Source organism: Equus caballus, chromosome 2 (assembly GCF_041296265.1).
Source record: "Equus caballus isolate H_3958 breed thoroughbred chromosome 2, TB-T2T, whole genome shotgun sequence".
In the NCBI taxonomy this organism is placed as follows: Eukaryota; Metazoa; Chordata; class Mammalia; order Perissodactyla; family Equidae; genus Equus; species Equus caballus.
The window spans coordinates 44514239-44537483 of record NC_091685.1 but is presented as its reverse complement, the minus strand read 5'-3'; the positions used below and the strand labels follow the sequence as shown (position 1 = coordinate 44537483).

The 23245-nt window shown below is 60.3% G+C and overlaps 2 protein-coding genes across 25 annotated transcripts in view; one reads left to right on the top strand and one right to left on the bottom strand.

The window, feature by feature from the left end:
* KCNAB2 (potassium voltage-gated channel subfamily A regulatory beta subunit 2) overlaps positions 1 to 16617 on the top strand; it is a 91106-nt gene extending 74489 nt beyond the window's left edge. For 10 of the 19 annotated variants that reach the window (XM_070261108.1, XM_023635908.2, XM_070261110.1 and 7 more), the window contains 10 exons: positions 5 to 49; positions 2277 to 2321; positions 3331 to 3374; positions 4410 to 4496; positions 8308 to 8393; positions 10561 to 10681; positions 10816 to 10910; positions 11898 to 12018; positions 12380 to 12468; positions 13618 to 16617. In XM_070261108.1, coding sequence (XP_070117209.1) covers positions 5 to 49; positions 2277 to 2321; positions 3331 to 3374; positions 4410 to 4496; positions 8308 to 8393; positions 10561 to 10681; positions 10816 to 10910; positions 11898 to 12018; positions 12380 to 12468; positions 13618 to 13707 — 823 coding nt within the window. In that variant the 3' untranslated portion in view covers positions 13708 to 16617. Of the gene's footprint in view, positions 1 to 4; positions 50 to 2276; positions 2322 to 3330; positions 3375 to 4409; positions 4497 to 5318; positions 5364 to 8307; positions 8394 to 10560; positions 10682 to 10815; positions 10911 to 11897; positions 12019 to 12379; positions 12469 to 13617 lie in introns of all 19 variants that reach the window. The other 9 variants (XM_070261102.1, XM_070261098.1, XM_070261109.1 and 6 more) reach the window with 1 other exon arrangement.
* A 535-nt stretch (positions 16618 to 17152) lies between these two features.
* The window catches only part of CHD5 (chromodomain helicase DNA binding protein 5), a 66834-nt gene continuing 60741 nt past the window's right edge, over positions 17153 to 23245 (bottom strand). For 2 of the 6 annotated variants that reach the window (XM_001492213.7, XM_023635896.2), the window contains exons 38-42: positions 22777 to 22972; positions 21833 to 21996; positions 21608 to 21722; positions 21442 to 21495; positions 17153 to 20801 (exon numbers count right to left, since the gene is read on the bottom strand). In XM_001492213.7, coding sequence (XP_001492263.5) covers positions 21488 to 21495; positions 21608 to 21722; positions 21833 to 21996; positions 22777 to 22972 — 483 coding nt within the window. In that variant the 3' untranslated portion in view covers positions 17153 to 20801; positions 21442 to 21487. Of the gene's footprint in view, positions 20872 to 21441; positions 21496 to 21607; positions 21723 to 21832; positions 21997 to 22776; positions 22973 to 23245 lie in introns of all 6 variants that reach the window. The other 4 variants (XM_005607571.4, XM_070261068.1, XM_023635895.2 and 1 more) reach the window with 3 other exon arrangements.

Here is a 23245-nt window from a genome sequence, read left to right as displayed (position 1 = left end):
GCAGGGCTGAAGTCGTGTTAGGAAACATCATCAAGAAGAAGGGATGGAGGTAATTGCTCTCTCTGTGGTCCACTCCCGGGGCGCACACGGGGAAGAGCCTGGCAGAGGGCTCCGTGAGAGGCAGTTGTGCTCTGGAGTCCTGGGTGGGGTGGGCAGGCTGCCTGGGGCGAGCGTGGGCTCGGGTCCCATTACTCTTCCCTCCTGTTTACCACGGAGGGCCCAGGGTTGGCCTCCTCGGCCCTTGTGCAGCCAGCCAGTCTTTCTAAGGTCTAGGAAGTCCCAGAATTTTTCTCGCTGGAAAGGGGAGAATGTCTCAGAATGGAGGCAGCCCATGCTCCCTCCAGGGAGTGAGTGCTCACACTATGGGTGGCCGCCCCTTGTGGAGCCCGGCACTGGGCTGTGGTGAGGTGAGGACGCTTTCGTGGAGTCGCGAAGTGGAGTGCCACATTCAGTGCTCTAAGACAGGAGGCGACTCTGCTGGAGAGGAAAGTCGAGTAGAGGCCCAGTCCCCTAAAACTCTGCCCCAGCTTCTGCCCCAGCTCCTCTGTGAGTGGGATTCCGAGGGCCTGGGTCCCGGCTTGCAAAGCTGACTTGGGTTAGGCCAAAAAGAGGTGAACGTGAGACCTTCCTGATGGCCCGGGTACGGCGGCCACAGAGGAGAGGTGTTGGGATCACACCCACGCTGCCCGGTCCACAGAACCTGGCCAGTGTCTCACCTCTCTGGAGCTTGGTGTCCCCACCTGGGAAGGGACCACAGTCTGACCTCCCTGGCAGGGCTGTCCTGAGGGTCAAGTATGTAAAACACCTGCCTGGCGCAGGACTGGACGTCACTCCCACCTGGGAAGGGGCAGCTCTGACTGCGGTCTTCCCACATACCCCACTGTGTCCCTTCAGGCTGGCCCCCTGGGAGGCAGGTCAGGAGCCTGATGTCCCTCGTCAGGCAGAGTTCCCCCCCTCCTCGGGACAGGCCAGGCTGAGCACCTGCCTGCGCTTTGAGCCCCTTGTGGCCCGAGGGTCTTCATTTTCAGAAAGGTCAGAAGCGGTTATAAAGCTGGGTCTCCCCCTCCCCTCCCCTGTGAGTGCCACTCAGAATCTCCCCCAGTCCCCACTCCCCCACTGGCGACTGACACCCCTCCTCTCGCCCCACCAAAGCTGCTTCTTCTTGGCTCTAATTCATCCCAAAATAAATTCTTCCTCACTCCGTAATTAAAGGAAATCACACATATTAGCAAGTCCCCTGATTATGTCCTCTGCGAACACACACGGAGAGAGACACACACTAGGTCATCCACCACCTGCTTCTGGCTCGGAGGCGCAGCCCTCCCCCACCCCCACCCCCAGGTGGGAGGGAAGCACAGCCACGGGGGGCATTGTCACCCCTTCCCTTGGGAAGGGTCAAGGTCAAATGTGGCCAGGAGGGGCCATCATCATCCCTGCGTGTCCCTCCAGGACAGAGTCTCAGGTGTCAGCATTTGCCTCCTGTGGATTTAAAGCAGTAGACCTGAATCCATTCCCCTCCCCTGGGGCTCTCCACTGCCCCAGGCCAGCTTCCCGTCAACATCACTGTACCTGCTGCTTCCTGCCGCTCGTACCCCGGTCCTGCCCCGCCCCCACCTTCCCGCCCTCCGTGGGCCCCTCAGCCTCCCCGCCAAGGCTGTCCCTCACACAGCTTTTCTGAAACAGGGCCTGCAAGGGAAAGCCAGACTGCTTGGCCCCCTTGCCTTCTTCCATCCTCACCAGAGCCCCTCTGCCCGCTGGGCAGCCCCTGTACTTGACCTCCTCAGAGTCTGCTTTCACTGCTCCCTCTGCCGGCTTCCGCCCCTGACAAAGTCCACTGGGTAGGTGGCCTTCCCATGCCTTAAGCCCCGTCACCCCTCCCACGTACCCCTCTCCTGTGTATACCCTGTACCGAACGCCCCTCCTCCTCTGGGCTCCAGGCACTGGTCACCCTAGACTCCATCGCCACCTGGCCCCCATGGCCCAACCTACAGTTACACAGTTAGTTGCACCTGCATGGTTAGTTGCACCTGCGTGGTTGGTTAGTGGCATCCACGTGGTTAGTTACCTGCATCCTACGATTGCCTCTTGGCTTGATGGGGACCCCCAGGACCCCGGGCTCAGCACACTGCAAACTGAGTCTGATGATAGAGAAGCATCCCATTTCACGCCCCGTGCTCCCAGATGAGAAGGGTATTAGGACCCCTATGCAAGAGCTGAACATGGCGGGGACCCCCAGGCCCATGCCCAGCAACTCCTCTCCTTCTCTTCTTTTACAGACGGTCCAGCCTCGTCATCACCACCAAGATCTTCTGGGGAGGAAAGTAGGTGCTGTGGGCCATGCTTCTGGTGGGGTTCAGGTCAAGCAGCTGCAGCCCCATGTTCTGCAGAGACCCCTCGAGTTAGGAGTCTCCCGGGGGCGGGGAGGGAGGCAGTCATCCTGGAGAAACAGAGGGTCCACAGGGTCTGTCCTGGACAGGCCAGCCTCCCGATAGCCAGGAGCCAGCCCAGTGCAGTTTCCTATCTCCTGGTGCCCAAAGCATCATTCCCCATCTTACCTGGATGGTGACCATCCCTACTGAGGGACATCAAGTTCCAGAAAAGCAGCTTTGGCTGAGTTTGTCTTTTAGTCAAACCTTGTGGTTTTTTGACAAGGAAGATTATTGCTGAGCCAACCTCTGTGCCAATCCTCCTCCATTTTGTATGTGGGATGCCACCACAGCATGGCTTGATGAGTGGTGCTAGGTCCACGCCCGGGATCCGAACCCGTGAACCCTGGGCCACCAAAGCGGAGCATGCGAACTTAACCATTACGCCACCAGACCAGCCCCTTGTTTAATTTTTATTTTTAGTTTCATGGGTGTGTTATTTTTCTGATTACAAATGTAACATCCCCAAAATTCTGGAAAACAGAAAATTTATAAACTGTCCTAATGATTCCACCTTCCCTGGGCCACAGACCACCCCTGCCCGTCTCCAAGGGTCTGGCCCCACATTCTCTCTGCGGCTGGACAAAATCAGTTCCCCAGGAATTATAAATATGATTCATTCTTAATTTAAAACAAAACAAAAAAAGCCAAACAGAAGGGCAGATTGAAAAACCAAAGCCTCTGTTCCCCACTGCCGCTGCGCCTCCCCAGGCCAGCCAAGGGGGCCGCCCAGGCCTTCCCCCGCCTGCGTGAGCCGATCCCTGAAGCCTGGTGGTTTTATCCCCAAAGTGGAATCAGACTGCGTGGGGCAGGAGCTGACCTACTTTTTCGCCTAACGTTGCATCATAAACATTTTCCCCAAAACCGCTTGCAACATCATGCACGCTGTCGGCCTGTTTTTCAGAGCGGAGACCGAGAGGGGCCTTTCCAGGAAGCACATAATAGAAGGTGAGGGGGCTCTGGCTCCACACGGCCCCCCAAGCCCTGGGAGCCTCCCCTGGATGCGGAAGTGAAGAAAGTGCAGTGGCTAAAGCCTCCTAAAACCCACCAATGATCTGGTGCAGGACCCAAGTCCTAGGGACACTGGGTGCTCTGGTCCCACCCTCTCCTTCCACCCAGGCTCACACGGGGTGTTCCCTCCATGTCATGAGGGAGGGGGAAGCAGTATGGGCAGGTGGGCCATGTCACCCTCGGATGGGCAGTGTTGTCTCCACAGAGGACATACACAGGCCTGGGTTTCAATCCAGGCTGAGCCTCGTGCTGACTGGGTGACCTTGAGCAAAGGACGTCACTTCCCCAAGCCTCTGTGGCAGCAACTGAAATATGGGTGCAGTGAAAGCACTCCCCTCGAGGGTACTGGGAACCTGGAAGGACCCGGGCAAGGGTGGATGTGGGACACAGCCTACCTGGGGCTCAGCACATGGGATGCTGAGAGGGGTCTGCCAGAATGTCTCACTTCCCCTGTATTTTTCGTCTTCGTGCCTTTCTATCCATGTTCATTGCCATCAAGGTAATATAGGCGCTCCATTAAAAATAATTGGTGAGGAGGCCTTGCTGCCCACCCTTCGCCTCCGCAGCCCGAGCACTTCTGCTCTGCAGCTCTGTTCTGACCTGTTGCTAAGTACAAGGTCACAATCTTCACATCTCAGGCACCACTGGCCTTGATGTGTTAGACACAGATGCCGCGCTCCCTCCATGTCCCATAACCTAGCCTCCCAGTCGCCACACGGCCACCAGCAGTCTAGGAAGGTCCCCTCTTCATTCACTCACAGGACATTTGGCCTGTGGACCCACCCCCACCCCCTTTGGGGTGTCGTGGCTTTTCTCGACCTCGGGTGGCACCTGCCTGCCGTGCTCCCCGCTGTCTGACAGCTCCCAGTGCCAGGGGCCTGCTCTCTTTCGTCTCTTGCTCCCTGAGCCGCACACAGGTGAGCCCCAGGACTATCTGTGAAGCTGGTGACCGTCCCTCCCAACTCCCCCCAGGTCTGAAGGCCTCTCTGGAGCGGCTGCAGTTGGACTACGTGGACGTGGTGTTTGCCAACCGCCCGGACCCCAACACACCCATGGAAGGTAGGTTCCCGCCCAAAGCACCGGCCAGCTGGGCGGGGCACAGCTTCTCAAGGACAGCAGGTTCAGAACCTGAGGCTCTGATGGCCGCCACCACGGGGCCCTGCTGGGCACCCAGGCCAGTGGTCAGAGGAGACCAGGCCGGGGGGAGGAGAGGGCCTGAGCTCAGCCTGAGTGTTGTCCCCCCACCCTACCAGCTGCGTCCTGGCACCTCCAGGCTGAGGCCTGGTCCTTGCTCTGGGTCCACACCTGATGCACACCCCGTGCCAGGCCCCCTCCTGGGTTTAGAACTGTGTGGAATGTTCTCTCCTGTCAGCTGTTAATATTTTGTAGCTAAATGAAGTCACAATATGATGACTCTTTGCAACTGCTGTGTTCTTTTCAGTCAGCTTCGCTGGGAGGTTTAGGGGAGCTTTGCTCGGGGGGGATGAATTGTTACCGAGAGGAGAAAACCCGGGCCGTGCTGTGAAAAGCAGTTTTGGTGTCTTTGGCGCTTATTTATTCTTTCGGCTCCTGTGACCTCAGCCCCCTCGTCTCCCCAGCTCCCTGCTCAGGCTCCTTCTCATTTGTGCTTTGCTGCTTCAGGAACTTGGAAAATTAAGTTGTGTTTAAGTTATTTTTTCTTCATTTGTTTCCATATACCATGTGCACGTGCGTGTGCGTATATATATGTGCGTGTGTGTGGTGGTTTTACTTTTTAACAGAACACGTGTTCTGCGGACGGTGCCCCTGTGCCTCCCTCCCCATGCCCTTTGTCATACCACGCCTGTCGGTGTTCCCACAGCTGTAAACTCTGGTCTCTTTAAATCTTTCTTTTGTCACCAGGGGACCCATTTAGTTCCTCCAAGTCAAGGACATTCATCATAGAAGGTACACAGTACCCTCGGCCCGACTATTGACTTCTGTGTCCAAGCTGCATTTTATGAGACAGTGTTTTATTTACACGATTCTTTCCCCACCGATGACAAACTTCTCCATAAAATGCATAAAGGGAAAATAAGTGCCCTCTGAGAACATCTTGCAAGTGAAAGAAAAGCCAAGCGGCGTGCCCCTCGCGACCCAGGCCATGCTGTCATTTCATTCCTCCCATCCTTCTGCGCATGACCCCCGCCCGCCTTGCATTGCTGCGACCCTGGGGGCCAGCCGTCGGTCCGCCGGGGCCTCCTCCTGATTTGGGGATGCCGTGATCAGCATCTGAAACCCCAACCCTGGCTGGTCTGGGAGAGGGCTGGGGAGACGGGGTTCCCACAGAAGCGAACACATCAGGGACCCCAGGACACGTGGCCCCAGCAAGTCTCATTTTCTCCATGGTTCACGTTTACTAAGCTCCTGCCTCAACCAGAAGCAAAAAGCCCCAGCGGCAAGCCGACCTCTCACAGCCCCTGGCTCCTCTGTGAGCACCCTGGCTGCGTGTGGAGCTCGTGTCCCCTGGGTGGGCTGGGCCACCTGCCACTCTCACCCGCTGCCGTGCAGCCTGACCTCTCCATCCACATGGAATCATTTTCCTCCTTGAGGAATACCTACATGAGCTGGGGCAGCCTCTGGCCATGCCTGGCCTCTGCCCGCCCCTAAGCTCAGGGCCCCCAGGACCCCACAGGGAGGGCAGGCCTCGGTCTCCCTGGGACCTGGGCTGTGTTCCACCATAGAAGGGCTCCTGCCTGCCGACTAGCACTGCCACCTGACCCCTCCCGTGCATTATTTGTGACGTGGCAGGACATGCCGTGGGCTTTGGTCATGGGTTCTGGAAGGATTTGGTCCTCCTGCCTCTGCTCAACAGCATTAAGTATTGAGGTGAAGGCCATTTGCCCCTAATTGTCCCTGTTTCTGGGGCCACTGACCTCAGGCTTGGGCAGAGCGCAGAGTGCTGTTCTCCTGTGTGTGGGCTCCACGTCCCGCCTGCCGCTGCCCGGAACCATCGGGGAACCCAGGAGCCTTTGCCCAGGACTCTTCCCTCTCGGGCCGGCATGGGCTCTCAGGCTCTGCCCCTGGGCCTCGCCCCCCAGGCCCGTGGACTCCCCTCTCTGCATGGAAGGGGCATCACAGTGCATTGTGCAGTTGCCCTCGTCAGGAGAGAGCCATGTGCGAGGGCGTGCCAGGGAGCCAGGCTGGAGAACGAACGGGTGCCCTCTGCTTGCCTCTCTCCGGCATGTGGCCCTAAGCCTTGGCTGAAAAGAATCGGGCAGTTATGCTGCATGGTGACGGGTGCCCCAAGAGTGTTTCTAAAACACCTGACGAGGACAGCCAGGCCGGGAGCCTGGGCTGGGGGTGGATGTGGGCACATCTCCTCCTGGGACCCTCCAGCCTTCCAACCAGGCACCATTCTCCTTCACCTTGAATGGCATTAGCAGTTAAAGCGGGCAGCCCATTGGAGGCCCCAGGGCGTTCAGGCTTCCCTGCCAGCCCTCCTCCTACGATGGGCAGACAGGAGCCCAGTCCCTGACCTTGGAAGGAAGGAAAGGGCAGGGTTTGGCCTGCAGGCATGGAAGCCCAGGGGTGATTTTTCAGGGATCCTGGGCAAACCCGCTGAGACCTCTACCCCAGAAGGCCCAGCTTCCTTAGCTTTCTACTGAAGGAAGGGACCTTGGCCAAAGGGGCACCCCGGGACCCAGGCCGGGTGGGAAGTAACACCCCAAAACAGGTGCCGCCTTCTGCGGGAGAAGGTGCCCATGGGCTGTGCCATTCCCAGGTGGAGCTTTCAGAACAAACCCAGCATCCTCCTTCCTTCCTTCTGGCTCTCCCCCTACCCCTGGCATCGTCAAGGACCTCAGCTCCCCCATCTTGGTGGCAAATGAGGAGCAAGCCGCTCCGGGAGCGACGGGGACTGTCAAGGGTCAGAGTTATGCTGTGTTTTTAGAAACACTTGTTCCTCCTCTCTACTCCCTACACTGCGTCTGGCAGCTGAACTTGCAAGCACTGTATGGGGCCTGTGAGACATCAGAGGCAGTGGCCCTTCACCCTGCAAAGCTAAGAGACATTTGCAATCTCAAAATTTAAGGCCAAGTTCTGTTTTAAAAACCACAACATCCCCATGAGGCTGAAACAGCCTAGGGGAACTATAGCTGGCAGATTTTCTTTTCTCAAAAGCTTTTTTGAGCACTAGGAAGGCTGCCGTGGAGGTGGGGGACAGTCCCGTGTCTGATGTTGGGCTGGCCCGAGAAGGCGGGCCGTGGTCCAAACGGGGCTTTCCATGTCTACTTCTGGCTCTCCTGGACCTTAGCAGGCTCCCCCTGCAGCCCCGCCCTGCCCTTTGTCCCAACAGATGCCATCATTAGCTCCCCAGTCAGTTCTCCAGATCCTGATGAGAATCTGGCATAGCCCCACGTGGGAGACGAGAAACGGACAAAAATTGTGTTTACTTCCTGTTGCCTTCTGCCCATCTGACTGTAACCTTAATCCGTTATCTGGTTCTTCCTGAGGGATCACGCCCCGGATTCTTTCCCAGACTAGAGAATTCCCCCCATTCTAGAGTCTAGCATCACATTCTTTGATCTCACCTTTCCCCCATCCCTCTAATCTGCCATAAAAAGTCACATTCCATCCATAACCCGTTTTTCAAGATTCCATAAGACCTGTCACTCTTTGGGGAAACTGTTTTCAAGACCAACCTCTCAGATCGCGGTTCAGTTTTTTCTGTCGTCCCAGAAAACCCCTGCCACCCCCCACGTCAGAGCCAGGAAGTACACTGCTTGCAAGATGTCTTTGCAGCACCCTCTCCCGCCTCCCGGCGCCCCACCTATATTTGCAGAGTGTCCCTGGGCTGGCCCCGTGCCCCTGGCCACCCCCTCACCTGTGGTTTCCCCTTCTCTCGTGACAGAGACCGTGCGTGCCATGACCCACGTCATCAACCAGGGGATGGCCATGTACTGGGGCACATCGCGCTGGAGCTCCATGGAGATCATGGTATGGTGACCTCTCCGTGTGCGTGTGGCCACTCTGTGGAGGAGATCCCCAGCCTCTGACAGATTCGCTGCCGTTGGTCCCCACCACACTGGGGTCTAAGAGGAGGGACAGGACAGCGGGTGTGGTGGCGATGTCTTCAGGCCTTGCAGACAGGGGTCTTAGCTCGAATCCCAGTGCTGCATGGGATTTATCTGTGTGAAGACAGGTGGCTTAACCTCTCCGAGCCTCAGTTTCCTCACCTGAAGAACAAGACCACTGGGGTGACCTTCCCCTCCTGAGGCTGTTCTGAGGGTTATCTGAGAAAACAGGTCCTGGAGCTCAGCCAGTGCTCAGCAGTGGTAACAGTCCGTGCCACTCGTGCTGGGCTCCCGTGACGTTCCAGGTGCCATCAGATTCTCGTTTCTTTTTAACGATCAGCACCTGAGCTAACATCTGTTGCCAATCTTCTTCTCCCCTCCTCCCCCTCCCCCTCCCCCCTCCTCCCCCTTCTCCCTTCCTCCCCCTCCCCCTCCTCCTCCCTTCCTCCCCCCCCTCCTCCTCCCTCCTCCCCCTTCGCCCCAAGGCCCCCAGCACCTAGTTGTATATTCTAGTTGTAGGTCCTTCTGGCTCTGCTGTGTGGGACACTGCCTCAGCATGGCCCAAGAAGCAGTGCCATGTCCACGCCCAGGATCTGAACCGGCGAAACCCTGGGCCGCCGAAGCGGAGCATGCAAACTTAACCACTCGGCCACGGGGCCGGCCCCGAGGTGTCGTTAGATTTGACGGCTTCACGTGGGCTCACTGCCGTTTAATTCTCCCAATGCCCCATGAGGAAAGTGCTGCTGTCGTTCTGTTTTTCAGATGTGAAAACTGAGGCACAGAGAGGTTACATAACAGCCCCAAGGTCACACAGCTCGTGCCAAGATCGGTGCCCAGGCTGTGCAGTTCAGGGCTGCGTCAGGATGTAGGCCGGCTTTTGGGACCCCGGGCTTCCATCTCCTAATTCCTGTTTCCCCCTCACCTGCACTTTCAGAAAAGCATCCGCTTCACTGTCATTTCCCTCCATGGGAGCCTGCAGAGGCCAAGGGTGGCAGATGTTCTTGATAGTTTGGGGTCTCCCAGAAGGGTCACAGGGTGGCCCCGTGCTCCTCAGAGGCAGGCAGCTGGGGGGCAGGGGGTTGGAGGGCAGAGGCCCGGGACTGCGTGCGTCTTCCCAGCACTGCTCAGGTGGACCCGACCCACCTGCTTCCAGGCCCCGTCCCAGCCGGGCCTTCCCGTGCCCGGCCTCCCAGGCTTCCCCGCATCCCAGTATCCCTGGGAGGGGCTTGTCTAGTGAGTCCGAGATTTCGGCTTCCTCAAAGAAATGGAGGAGGATTTTTATTTCCCGTTAAACACGACTGTACAAGCCCCTGGTGTTAATCCGCATTTGTGGTGTTAACGAGCATCTGGCAATCTTCTGAAGCTGCCCCGAGCCAGCACTGAGCTCACCGAGGTGTCGGTACCTTGTGCCCATTTTACAGATGTGAAAGCTGAGGCTCAAGCCAAGGGGGAGAGGGCCTCTCAGCTAAGGGGCAGACAGGGCCTCCCCGGGAGTCTGTCTCGAGACGTCAGCCCTGGCTCACACCCGTCTGGCAGGAGTGGAGGGAGAGTCTGCGGAGGAGTCGAGGCCTTGCGCTCCCAGTCCCAGAGACGGGCTGATGCCGGCCACTCTCCCTCCTGACCTAGCGTCTTCTGCCACTGCCGTCGCCCCGGGTCCAGGCCCTGGAGTGACAATCCTCATAAAACAGTAACAGCACAGCGGGCAGGCACTGGGTACCGCCATGGGCCAGGCCCTGTCATGAGGGCTGCAAACACTGTTAGTTCATTCGACCCTCACAACAGATAGGGAGACTGAGGCACAGAGGGGTGAGCCCTTTGCCCAAGGCCACCTGCCCAGTAAGTGCCAGAACTCAAGTCTCACTACTGGGTTGGGCTTTCCCCTGAATTCCTTCAGCCTTGGGGTCCAACAACCCACCCCCCTTTTCCTGGCCCGCTAGGGGCTAACAGGCTGCGAGGAAAGCTGGGTGGGGGGAAGGGATGGGGGCCAGCTGTTTCCCGGGGATGCCTCGGTGCCTTCTCCTTGCTACCCAAGCAGCGCCCCAGACCCGCTGACTGGCAGGGACCATCCGTGGCCCTCTTTGCATCCACAGGAGGCCTACTCCGTGGCCCGGCAGTTCAACCTGATCCCGCCCATCTGCGAGCAGGCCGAGTACCACATGTTCCAGCGCGAGAAGGTGGAGGTGCAGCTGCCCGAGCTCTTCCACAAGATAGGTGGGCTCCTCTGCCCTGCCCGCCCCGCCTCGCCCCGCCTCACCCTTCTGCCCCTCCCCGGCCCCCCTCCCTCTCCTCTGCACCCTCCCAAGCCAGGGCCCTGGGCTTGACCTCGCCTGGCTTTCCTCTCCCAGGAGTGGGCGCCATGACCTGGTCCCCTCTGGCCTGCGGCATCGTGTCCGGAAAGTACGATAGCGGCATCCCGCCCTACTCGAGAGCCTCCTTGAAGGTGAAGAGCGGCTGGGCTGGGGTGGGGACGGGCAGGGCACAGGTCTTCCGGAGAGGTGGGGCCTTGGTGCTGGGCAGGCCTTCCCCGGGCCACTGCTTGCGCGGAGACTTGGGGTGGGTAGGGGGACCTGGTTCGGGGCATGGGAACTTAGAGCGCCTGCTGGCCTGACCCCATGTCTGGAAGGGCTGCCCATCCCAGGGACGTGTCCCAGGTGAAGAGGCCCCTTCACCCCCATCCCATCCTCTGCCGCCCACCTCGGTTCAACATTCACAACCTGGGCTGGGTCCACAGGTGCCATTTGGGATGCCCCCTTAGCTACCTCTACTCTCTCGGCCCATCTCTGAGACCTCTGGCCTGAGCTCAAGGCTGGGGGCTAGAGAGCTTCTTCAGTTGTCACTCAGAGGTGACCCTCTGGGACAGGTGCCCCCCCATAAACGCCTCTGGAGTGGGGACTCAGGAGGGTCTCCAGACTGCAGGGTTTGGGGGATGAGGAGCAGGCAGAGAAAGGCCTGCCCAGGCCAGGGCACATCCAGCCCTGGAGCCCAGGCCCCGGGTTCGAGGGCAGGATGGCCTGTCCCACCCACACTGCCCAACCCACAGTGAAGTCAGGGAGCCCCTGGGAGGCACTGGAGTCCCCCCAGGGATGGGGACAGGTGAGTCCGCACCCCCCAGAGCTGAGGGGAGTGGTCCTCTGGGCCAAAGGCAGCAGCACACCTCCCCAGGCCTCTGGCCTCCTGGGAGGATGACAAGTCAGCACGTCCACCTCCCTGTCCTGGCTCAGGGGCCCAGTCTCAGCTCCCTCACAGTCTGCAGGCTTCAGATGCTACAGGTCCCATCCTTCCAGCTGCCTGGGTGCAGCCCACAGTGGGACATGGTTAGGCCGAGGGTGGAGAGGGGTGCTGCCCTGGCACAAATCATCAGCCATCTGCTGGCAGAGGTGCACGTGACTCTCCTCACCTGTGGGCTGTGTTCTCTGCCCACAACCAGGGCTACCAGTGGCTGAAAGACAAGATCCTGAGTGAGGAGGGCCGGCGCCAACAGGCCAAGCTGAAGGAGTTGCAGGCCATCGCCGAGCGCCTGGGCTGCACCCTCCCCCAGCTGGCCATAGGTAACAAGGCTGGGGCGGGCGGGGTTGGGACCCGTGTCCCTGGGAGACGTTGGGAGTTCTGAGTGCCTGGGCCACCCCCTCCATCAGCCAGCCATGGGTAATGGGGCTCCCACATTCATGTGAGAGGATGGGGGCCCCTGAGCACTTGGGCCACCTCTCCACCCAGGACAGTCAGTGCCAGGGCTCCCCCAGCATCCCCTCATCCAGCACTCCTGAGCGCTGGGCTTGCCAGGTCCTCCTAGGCACCCTTGGCCCCATGGCCAAGAGGCTGGGTCTCCCTGGGTCCAGTCAAGGGCAAGGCTAACCAGAAGGGAACCCTGCAGTGGCTGCGTGTCCCTCACCTGTGGTCTTGCTGCCCCAGCCTGGTGCCTGAGGAACGAGGGGGTCAGCTCCGTGCTCCTGGGTGCTTCCAGTGCGGACCAGCTAATGGAGAACATCGGAGCAATACAGGTGAGTAGGGGCCTGGGGGCCGAGCTCACATCTCCGTCAGTCATTTGTGCCGCACGTATTTGTGGAGCACCTGCCATGTGCCAGGCACTGTTCCGGGAGTCAGGGTTGCGTCAGGGAGCCGCCAGAGAGCCCTGCTCTTGGAGAGCTCGCTTTCTGGCCAGAACAGACAGTAAACACTAAACTTGAGAAATAAGGAAATTTGAATGTGTGTCGGAGAGTGATAAGCAGTATTGGAAAAACTAGAGCAAGTCGGGAGGTGGAGAGAGAGGAAGGGGGCCGTGGGCCCCGTTGAAGGGGTCGTCAGGGGCAGCTTGTTGAGAGAGTGACGTGGGAGGAGTGGGGCATGCACACATGTGGGAAGCGAGCGTTCCAGGCTGATGTGAAGGCGCAGGTGGGCACGAGCCCAGAACCACAGTGAGGCCAGAGGGCCCAGGGGCGAGAGGGGCAGGAGGGGGCAGGTCCCGCCCTCGCTCTAAGGACGTTGGTGATCATTGTTTGTGAGATGGAGCCATCTCGAGATTCGAGATTCGGAGCAGAGGAGGAGCGTGGTCTGACCTAGGTTTTAAAAGGATCCCTCTCTCTGGCTGCTGAGTGGAGGGAAGACTCTGGGGAGCAGAAGGGGAAGCAGGGATCTGCTGGGAGGTGACGACAGTCCTGAGTAGCGAGGATGGCCGTGGTTCGGAGATGGGAGAAGTGGGTAGATCCTGGATTTTGAAAAGTGGGGCCCATGACTGGCTGAACGAGGGTGAGGAAGGACAGAGTCAAAGACTCTGGTTTTGTCACCTGGGAGGGTGGCGTTGCTGTCGGTTGAGGTAGGGAGGGCTGGGCAGAGCAGTTTGGGGGGTCTGGAAGTCCAGCATTCTGGCCCTGAAATCTGCATTTTATGCCGCTGCCGTCCTTCTAGAAGGTTCCAGAGCACTCTGGAGTTTGAGAGGGAGAGTACAGACCAGGCCAGGCTTCCTCTCCTCCCCAAACCTCTGGAATACAAATGCAGCGTGGCCCCCATCTGCTACAGCTGGAGCCTGATGCGATGATGGCGGGACCGGTCTGGGCCAGCAGATGGCTGGATGAATGTCGCCCCACCTTGTCCATGGGCCGGGACGGGCCAGTCTCGGTAGAATTCTGATTAGCTCTCATCTTCGCACACAGGTCCTTCCAAAACTGTCGTCTTCCATTATCCACGAGATCGATAGTATTTTGGGCAATAAACCCTACAGCAAAAAGGACTATAGATCCTAAGAAGCCCCCGGCCGCTGGCCCGGACAGTCTGTTTCCCTCCTAGTCTCTGTCCGCTCGCTTAAGCTGCTCTGAAGCCAAGTCAAGAGTGTGGTTTGCATCAAAATGAAAACAACGCACCAAGATGTCACCAGGAAAAGATCTCTTTGTCGCTGCAAGACACCATCTGCCGCTTCGCAGGACCACTGTCGGACCAGGCCAGGGAGAGGGCACTGATGCGGAAGGACAGTCCATCGGTCCCACCCAAGCCTGCCACCTCTGCTCATCCTCCAAGAAGACAGCACCATGTTCTCCCAGCCACGGCCCTCCTCAGAGGCTCAAGGCCAGGCCAGGCCGTGAGCCGGTTGGGTCCTAGGGGCAGGCAGGGCTGATCTCTCCTTTGTCGAGAACCCCGACCTGGTGTTCAGGGAGCAAAAGAGGACACTGGGTCTGGCTCTTCCTGTGGCCCCCGCTCCCGGGGCCCTGGGTCTCCCTGCTGGGGGTCTCCCCCTTGCCGAGGGCTCCAGGTTCTTTCCAACAGGCCTCACTCCGGATTCTTCCCCTGCCCCCATTTCCACCGCCACCCACCCCAGTGGTCTCTGAGGGGCCTTTCGTGCTGTCCCTTGACCTCCGCCTCCCCCCTTGCGGGCAGGGGCAGGGATCCAGGGGAACTGCTCTGCAGTTGGGGACGCACGAAAAATGTCAGGGTCTGGTTTCTGGCTCATCGCCCTGTCTTCCTCCCTGCGCACAATCAATGAGCCGCGTGGCAGGGAGGCCCAAGTGCTTAGGAGGGGCCTGGGGGAGCGGGCTCCAGCCCAGGTCCCTCCAGGGCCCCACCTGCCGTCCCTGCCAGGTGCCCAGTCCATTGCCCCTCTGTCCTTGAGCCAGAATGCTTTGATGTCATGCATGCTTAGCTGGACTCTGGCTGCTGACCACTCTTGGGGTGGGCCGCCCCTGCTCTGCCCCAGGGTGGTGGCCTTGGGATCTGCAGAGAGAACATGCTGAGACCCTTTCACTGAGGGGGGTCCCTGGGGTTTTCCGTGCTACGTGCCCAGGGGCTGGGGGCCCGAACACCCAGCAGCAGCCCACACAATGTAGGAAAAGACCCCGGGAGTCTCTCCCAGGAGAGATGCCCCTCTGAGGCCCAGATCGGGTGGGGGTGACATATTAGTCTCACGGGGCTAAGTGTCTACATGCTCAGAGCTTGGGACCTGGGCAGGCAGGCTGCAGTGCAGCCCCTGCAACCACTTCCCCACACCCTGTGAGAAGTGAGGACGATGGGGTTGGTCCTTCCCTTCCAGGCCCCACCCCAGCCTGGAACAGCTTGGGGACAGGGAGGGAGGGCAGGACAAGCACAACTGTCAGACCCTTTGCAGCCCCTGCCTGGGGCTGGAGGGATTTGGGGTGGAGGGCCTGCAGCCAGGAGCCCCAGCCCCTGTGGTCCTGGGGGGTACCCCAGCCTTTGCTGGCTATGTAGGGGCTGGAGCCAGGCTCTACAGATGTGCCAGGCCACTCTGTAGGGGCCCCCGTGTGCCTCCCGCCCCACCCGGCACACCCCCAACCCTCATGCTCCGCGGATCCTGCTTCGCCCTTCAGAGAAGCTGCTCCGAGAGGGCCTCCCCGCCCCTCCCTGCATTCGCATTCTCAAAGGGCTTGCTGTCCAGTCCTGCCTGGGCCCAGGCCTGGGAATTGGCTTTAAGAAAGCCGCAAAGGCAGGGGCGGAGGCGGGAGGGGGAGACTTCCTCTACTCCCAACCTTTATGCTGACCCTAGAGGCTAGAACCTTCCCCTCCTCGTAGACCCAGCCCCTGGAGGTCTTCACCAAGTCTCCTACAAGCTTCACCCCGTGGGTGTGGGGAGGGGGCAACGCCTGTCCCAGCAGAGGTCCCGGGCCTGCAGCCACTCCCCACCATCACACAGGGCAGGGGTGTCCTGCTCTGAGGACAGGGCCCCACACTGGGCATTTCGTCCCAGGCCCCCTCAGCCAGTCCCAGTGGCTGGCCGTGCTGAGGGGCCAGATGGCCCACCCCTCACTGGAGAGAGTGGCTGGGCCCCCTCCACACTGCTGCCCCCCTCCCACCCACTGTTGGAAAAGGGACCGGGGCTTGCAGTGGGGCCCGAGGTGGGGGCTTCTGCCCCCATGAGCCACACCCGAGAAGGCTGAGCCCCTGGTGGCCACACGTTTCCCAAACGGAGAAACAAGGGCCCCCAGTTGAGCTCAGCCAAGGCAGAAATGCCCAGAGCAGGACCCAAGCAGCCTCAGGCCCTGGGGCACCATCCACAGCCTGGTTCTGAGGTGTCTTGTTTTTCACACCCACTCCTGGGGAAGACAGGGCTCTGCTTCCTGGGGGAGGGTCCCCCGATTTAGGCGGGGGCTGGAGTGGGGAGGAGGGCTCAGATGGAAGGTTCAGGATGGGCCTGGAAACGGAAGAGCTGGGGGGGGCAGGCACGGAGGGGTGGCCTGGGCCTTGGCACGGGTTTAGGGCCAGCCGGCCTCACCCTACTGGGTTGAGGGAAGCCCACCAGCCACCCGCCAGCCAGCCCCTCGCCTTCCCCTTGAAGCAGAGTGTACCCCGTGGGGTCCCCTCCAGGAGGGCCTGACACAGGAGGCAGACCGGGTCTGGGGGCAGGGGCGGGACCAGTCTTCCTTGTTAGTGACACACGGAGCCCCCACCATTCCTCATCCCAAATCTGTGGTCAATTCCAAGGTCTGGAGGAACGCCAGAGGGACTTGCTCTGTCTCCTGTTCTCTCCCACCCGTGTAAATAATGTGCTTTTTTTCCCCTCCCTTTTTTTTTAATGACTCTGGTTCCTCAGCTAACTGCTTCCCCACGTAGGCAGAGATGCCATACGCCTCGCACTTCCCAATGACACTCAGCCAAGACACAGCCACCGTATTTATGGAATGACAAAATAAAACCCAAGCTCATCGGGGTCTGCGGCCTTCTGCTCCCCTCCTTTCCAGGGTACAAGGCACTCTGGGTAGGGCTGGGCCAGGGGCAGCAGGGAGGGAGGAGGGGGCCGGCAGACAGGCTGAGCCTGGGGCCAAGGGTGGGCTGGGAGATGGGCCCCGGGGAGAGGCAGAGGTTGGGAACTGAGACCTTCCCCATCTCTCCCAAGTGAGGCAGAAATGGAGGTGCCCCACCCCAACACACACATTGTCTGGCTGTTGGGAGGCTGCTGTGCCCTCAGGACAGAGGTCAGAGTCTGCGGAGGCTGTCACTGGGGGCTCGGTGCTTCTCTGATGCAGTGGTCGGTGTTTAGGAGCGCGGGTGGGACAGGCAGATACCATCCCTGCACGCCCCTCCTTGGGGTGCCCCTCCTTCCCAGCGAGCCCAGCACCCTCAAGGGCTGTGTCTTCTCAGGTGGGAGGTGGCTTCAGTGACACCCCATACCCCCCACATCCCTCCCTGGCCCCCCCATCCCTTACCCCCTTCCTATACCAAATGAGAATCTCAGGAAAACACTGATTCAATCCTTTCCCAAAGGATTTATTAAAACACAGAAAACCAAGACATACACACAGTACAAAGTGAAGGGGCTGTGCGGGCTAAGTCTATGTCGGGCCTCCACATCCTCCCGAAGACAGACAGTCACCACTCAGGGGGGCTCAGCTCCAGCCCTGGGCCGGGACCCTCCAACTGGCCCAAAGTGCCAACCCGCCCCTCGGCTGGCCTGGGGCTGTACCTGGGGGAAGGGTCCCCTCTCAGCTGGGCCAGATTCCGGCCTGGGCTGCTGGCTCCCCACACTCCGCTCTCTGGCGCAGGGAGCAGAGCAACCCCTCATCTCCAGGCGTGAGCACAGAGGGGCCAGTGGGGGCTCAGGCGCCCATCTCAGTGTTGGGGGTTCAGGACACACACACACACCCAACGGGCCCTTTCTGGGTTATCGTACCTAAAAAAATACTTTGTTTAAAAAAAATCTGAAAACTAAAAAAAATCCAAAAACACAACGCCAATGACTTTGGGCTGATGCACCACAACCTGTAAACTTCTGGAAATATAAAATGGGGCGGGAGCCAGCTTCCTCGACGGAGACTGTGGTGGGCACAGGACAACCGCAGGAGCCGGGGTGGGGGGGCACCCTAGGCCGTGTCCAGGCCAAGACGTCAGCCCCCGCCTCCCAACCCAGCCCCTTCGACCGCCACTGTGCTCCTGCCACACTGTGGAGGTTCTCTGGTCCCCGAGCCCACCCTCTACGCGACCCCCTCAGGTGCTCAAGAGCCCTGGAACAGGACACTTGGGAACAAGGGCTACAGGTGTCGTGGGAGCAAGACTCAGCCAGCCCCCGACCTGGGCTGGGGAACCCCTAGAGGACCCTGGGAAGGGACACCCGACGGGCAGGAGGGAGGCACCTGCACCAGCTGTGGGCATCAGCAGGGCCTTGATCACAATTTGCAGAAAACAAAGGAGCTTCTGCAGGTGGCTTGCAGGGTGGGTCTCCTCACATGGGGTCTCAGGATGTGTTTCCGTGGCATGCACGTGTGAGGGGGGCCCTCCAGACACAGTCGGTCCAACCAACTCCCCTCGTCACCCGGGCGCCCAGCAGGCGATGCTTTGTGAGACCGTGGCCCAAAGGTGGATCAACAGAAAGCTACTCAGCACTGGTTTAAATAATAAGGTGGCTGGAAACAAAAGTGCTGGCTGGCACTTGAGGATCCCGCTTGCACACAGTGACCCTCATTCTGCCAGCAGCAAAAACCAAATCCAGCCTGAAGATGCCAAAGACAGTGGATGCCCCACTCCCTCCACCACCACTTTTGGTAGGAGAAAACTGATAAATCAGGAAGAAAACATTCTTAAGATTCTTTTTCCTCTCCAAAACCAGTCAGCCAGAAACCCACTCCCCAGCTGTCCGCAGCCCCGCTCCCGGGCCTCCAGGGTGCTGATTGTGGAGAGCTGAGCCCTTCCTGGGCCAGGTCACCCGTGGGTGCCCAGCTCCGGCCTGGAAGAGGAGAAAGGGGAGACTGGCGAGGCCTGGGAAGGAGGCAGAGGTGGAAGGGTAGAGGGTGTCCTCCTAGGGAGGAGGGCTGGCAGGGACCCCCAGCCCTCAGAGCAGAGCGGTGGAGATGCAGACTCCCGCCCTGCCACCATGTGCCTCCTGGCCTGACACTCAAGACCTGTGCACTGTGGCCAGGAAAGGCCACCACTGTTCCCAAGGGGGCCAGCCCGAGGGCTGACAGCCTGTCTGGGAGGGGAGCATGACAGGGCCCGGGGTGGTGGGGAGGCTCCTGGCAGTCACCTCACTCATGGCCTGAGCCAGGAGCCTCTGCAGGGAGGCACTGACCGGAGAACACAACACGCACGTGCACGTGGGACTGGACGAAGCACAGTGGACAGCAATGACTCTGCCCTTCCCAGAAGGGGGGGGTCAGCCACTGCTGCACGTGTGTCCTGGAAACCTGCGTGCCACTTCCAGGATGCTCCCCACTCCGCCCGCCCGCAATGCTGAGGTGGGGTAGGACTTGGAGATTCCGATCAAGACGAGAGCGTGGGGACACCAAGATGAAAGGGGCCTTGGGGTCCAGCCCTCCAGGGTTCAGAGAGCCATTTACAGATGAGGACATCTGGTCTATGAGGGCTGGTTAATCGCCAAATGTCCCCAAGACATGCCCCCAAATCCTGGCCCCAGCCCCAGCCAGGGAGCTGTGCTGAGCCCCTCCTGGTGCCCCTAGCCCCAACCCTGGCCCAGCCTGTCTCTTGCTCAGACAAGATTCTGTACCCAGAGCACCTCCCCAGGAAGCCACCTGCTCACGACTTGCAAATCCCTTCCAGGCTGAGCTAGGACCAGAGGGAGCATCAGACACAGAGGCCTAGGCCTGGCCCACTCCCCTGACCCGTCCCAGCGACAGCCATCACAGAGACCACCAGCCGAGGCGGGAAGGGCCGGGATTTTGACGGGGGTTCCTGGCAGGAAACAAGGCAGGAAGCTCCAGTGGGGAGGGCTGGAGAGGCCATCGAGTCCAGTCCCCTGCCTTCAAGCGGAGCTTTCCCCAAGCCATCCGAGAACACAGCGAGAACAACTCATGTGGCAAGTGTCCAGATCTAGGCTTCTCCAGGGACAGGAGGACAGGGTGACTCCAGGCCCCAAGGGGTGGCCTGGTTTCTCCACATCTGTGGCCATGAGGCCGCACAGGGAATATGTACCTGGAGGTGGGTGTGATGGGCCTCCCAGGGCACAGGGCAGGCCAGGGGTTCCTGGGCCACCCTCCATGCCCCTGCGACCTCCCTACTGGGATGCCAACATCACCCCGACAGAGGGCAAGCCCCTCTCCGCAGTTGCCCAAGACAAAGACTCTGGCAGGCCCTACGCCCACACCCGCAGGCCCTACCCCCCGCTGCCAGGCGCAGGGCAGGAGCCACAGGCCCTCCAGTGCTGATGACAGAGTCCAGCGCCTGGGAGACATGCTGGGCCAGGGGGACACAGCTGCTAACAGAGCCCCCTCACCCATGGAGATAGCACATACCTGGTGGTGTCCAGCCCTGGCAGGAAGAGGGGGCAATAAACGCCCTGCCCTGACCCAGGCACTAGCCAGGTCTCTACCCTCAAGACAGGCAGCCGCTCCCCAGTCCTGACCCCTGGCACTGGGGGGACCCCAAGCGGGCAAGGGGCCGGAGCAGGGGCAGTGCAGACAGGACGGAGTGGGTGGGGGCACCGAGGGCTCCCAGGGCAGACGCTGCGTCCTCCCCCGCAGGGCCAAGTCCATGGGCTGCAGGGCTTCCAGGAGCTTCCCTTCGGTCCGGAGCCCGTCGACAGAGGGATGTAAGTGCTGCAGGTCAGATTCCTCCACACGTCACTCAATTTTATCAAGACAAACGAGTTCAAGTCTTCAATAGGAAAGTGCAAAAGATGTACAAATAAATGGAATCTCTTCTACGAAGTCGTTCTGGCAACAGTGACCGAGGGGCACATCCCGGTGTGGCGTGGGCATGACGCCGTGTGGAACACTCGAGTTACGATGAGGTGGCACTTCTGGGCTCTGGCCCAGCAGAGCAGGGCCTCGCCCCCCGTGTGACAGCATTACTCAGTTTCCCTTTCTGTCCCAAGGTGGCATGGCTCCTAGAAAGGTGGCAGCTTTTCTCTCCTGTGGGAGTCAGGCAGCTGGCCCGGCAGGCGTGGCTGCAAGGGGCAGATCACGGGTCATGCAGCTGGGCAGTCAGGTCTCCACTCAGGGAGAAGCACCTGTCACCTGTCACAGCCACCGTGATCAGTGGGGGCTCCCAAGCCAAGACTGCGCAGCCTGAGGTGGGCCAGGCTGTGGCCACACCCAGGGGACTGGCTTGGTGGAGGCTGACAGCCCAGATGGAAGAGGCCAGGCTGAGCTGCCGGCTTCTCAGAAACAAGCTCCCTCTCCTAGCCAGTGACACTCCCCACCTCGACCCTGAGCCACCTTCCTGGTCCTGGGCAGGGGCAGGGGTGGGCTGAGAGGACAGGTGATGTCCTGGGGTACCCATCATCAACAGGCAGTGGACGTAGAACAGTGGAGACAGGGTTCCAGACTGGGGGCCACGATCCCTGACTCACTGCCATGGACATGCGTGCACACCGTCACATGTGTGCACACCAGACACACCAGGCCCAAGAGGGTCCCCAGGGCAGAGGCACCTGGGGCAGAGGGTCTCCAGGCAAGTGGGCAGCTCCTTCGCAGTGAAGGCCCCAAGGCTCAGGGGTGTGAATCCAGCGCATGGACCAGGGCTGATCTGGGCCAGGCTTGACTCACCAAGCTGAAGGACAGTGGACCATCCAGGGGCAGCCTTACCTCAGCTGGAAATGAGCGCTGCAGCAGAGGGAAGTCGCGGGGACGGCTAGATGTCTGTCCCAGAGAGAGAGAGAGAGAGAGAAAGCCTCGGCTTGCCTGGGGCCGTGGTGGGCAGGTGGGGCCGCGGGCCCCCTGTGCATGCTGCCCGAAGCAGACGGGCACCTACCGGTCACATAGGGCCCCAGGGGCATCTGGTTGTAGTTGACAATCCCTCCCGGTCCAGGGCCCCGGAAGTTGGGCCCAAAGTTGTTGTTGTACATCTGGGAGGAGCCGAAAGCGCCCTGGAGGCAAGGACTCAGGTTTAAAGGTCACAGTCGTGCACCCCCAAGCCAAAGGCGCCCAGGATGTGCGTGAGTGGGACGTGGGCCCGGGGCATGCGGCCGAACCTGACCTGCTGGATGGTGGGGTCACCAGCTCGGTTGGTCAGGCGGCTCAGGATGCTGCGCTCCGACATCTGGAGGCGGGCAGCCACTGGGGGGATGCGGGACAGCATGGAGGGCAGGCGAGTCACATCAGCCTTCATGTCGCTCAGCAGCTCCTCCAGCTGGTTCAGGACTGCGGGCAGGAGGTGGGAGGCGAGAGGAGTGCAAGGCAGGCAGCCCAGGCTGCTGCTTATTTGCAAGGGGGTGTTACTGCACTCCCAGGACAGCAGACACCAGGGGGTGCTCCTCACCCGGCCCCCCAGACCCGCACAGCCAAGAGATGCCAACTGGGAGAAGAACGGGGTTTTCCAAAGAGCTTCTCCCTGGGGCCCGAGGGCTGCAGAGACGAGAGCCGGAAACTGACCCAACCCTGGGCTTCCCCCCAGGCCCCGAGTCAGCCTCCCGGCTCCCAGGAAGGCCTGCAGCCCTGGCCCACCGCGGGGGACAGGGCGGGAGGCTCACAGGCAGAGCCGCCTCAGGAAACATCTCCCAGACAGAGCAGGGGCCGGCGAGGCCAGGGACTCTCGTGTGAGCTTGGCCTTGGCTCACCCCATCCCCCCAGCCAGCTTGGGAGCTTCCTGAAGATTTGGAGCACAAGGGTCAAAGGTCTGAATCCAGGAGATCTTGGGCAATTACTTCACCTCCCTGAGCTTCAATGTCCCCATCTTTAAAATGGGATAATAAACCTCACCACTTACAGATATTGCAAGAATTAAAGATACAACATATTTAAAGGATATTGTCAGGGCTTAAGGGACTGGGAAACAGACTGTGCCATCCTGGCCAGGAGGTACGCCCTCTGGGCTGACGTTCTGTCCCCAGCCCCGGCCCCGCTCAGAGCCCTCATCTACGGCCGAGGATCCACTGGGCAGGAGGAGGGCGCTGAGCCGGCTGCCAGGAGGGACTCGCTCACCCTTGTGCAGGACGGCGTTGGCAGGCTTGTTCCCGGCAAGGGACTCCTTAGACAGGTGCTGGTGGCTCTCAGCAAGGCACTCCACCTCGGCCAGGCGGGCGTTGAGGGCCATGGCTGGGTGGTTGGGATCCTGGGTCATGTTGAGGTACGCAGCCCTCCGGAGTTGCTCCTCGATGACCAGCGCCTGCTCCAGCAGCTGGCGGGCAGGAGGACTGAGTGTTGGCCTGGCCCCCTCCTCCATCAGCACCCACCCACCCGGGCCAGGGCTCTGGCAGAAAGGAGGGAGGGAGGACACATTCCTATGCAGCGTTCCATCCTCTTCTGATCTCCGCTACCCCTTGGAGCCCTCACCAAGTTGGGTTCTCTGCGCCCATCACCCAGGGCAGAGACACTTGCCCAATGGGCCTGGCACAGAGGAAGGATCCAGCACCCTGTTACTTGATTGACTAAAGCACTCCCTTTCGTGGAC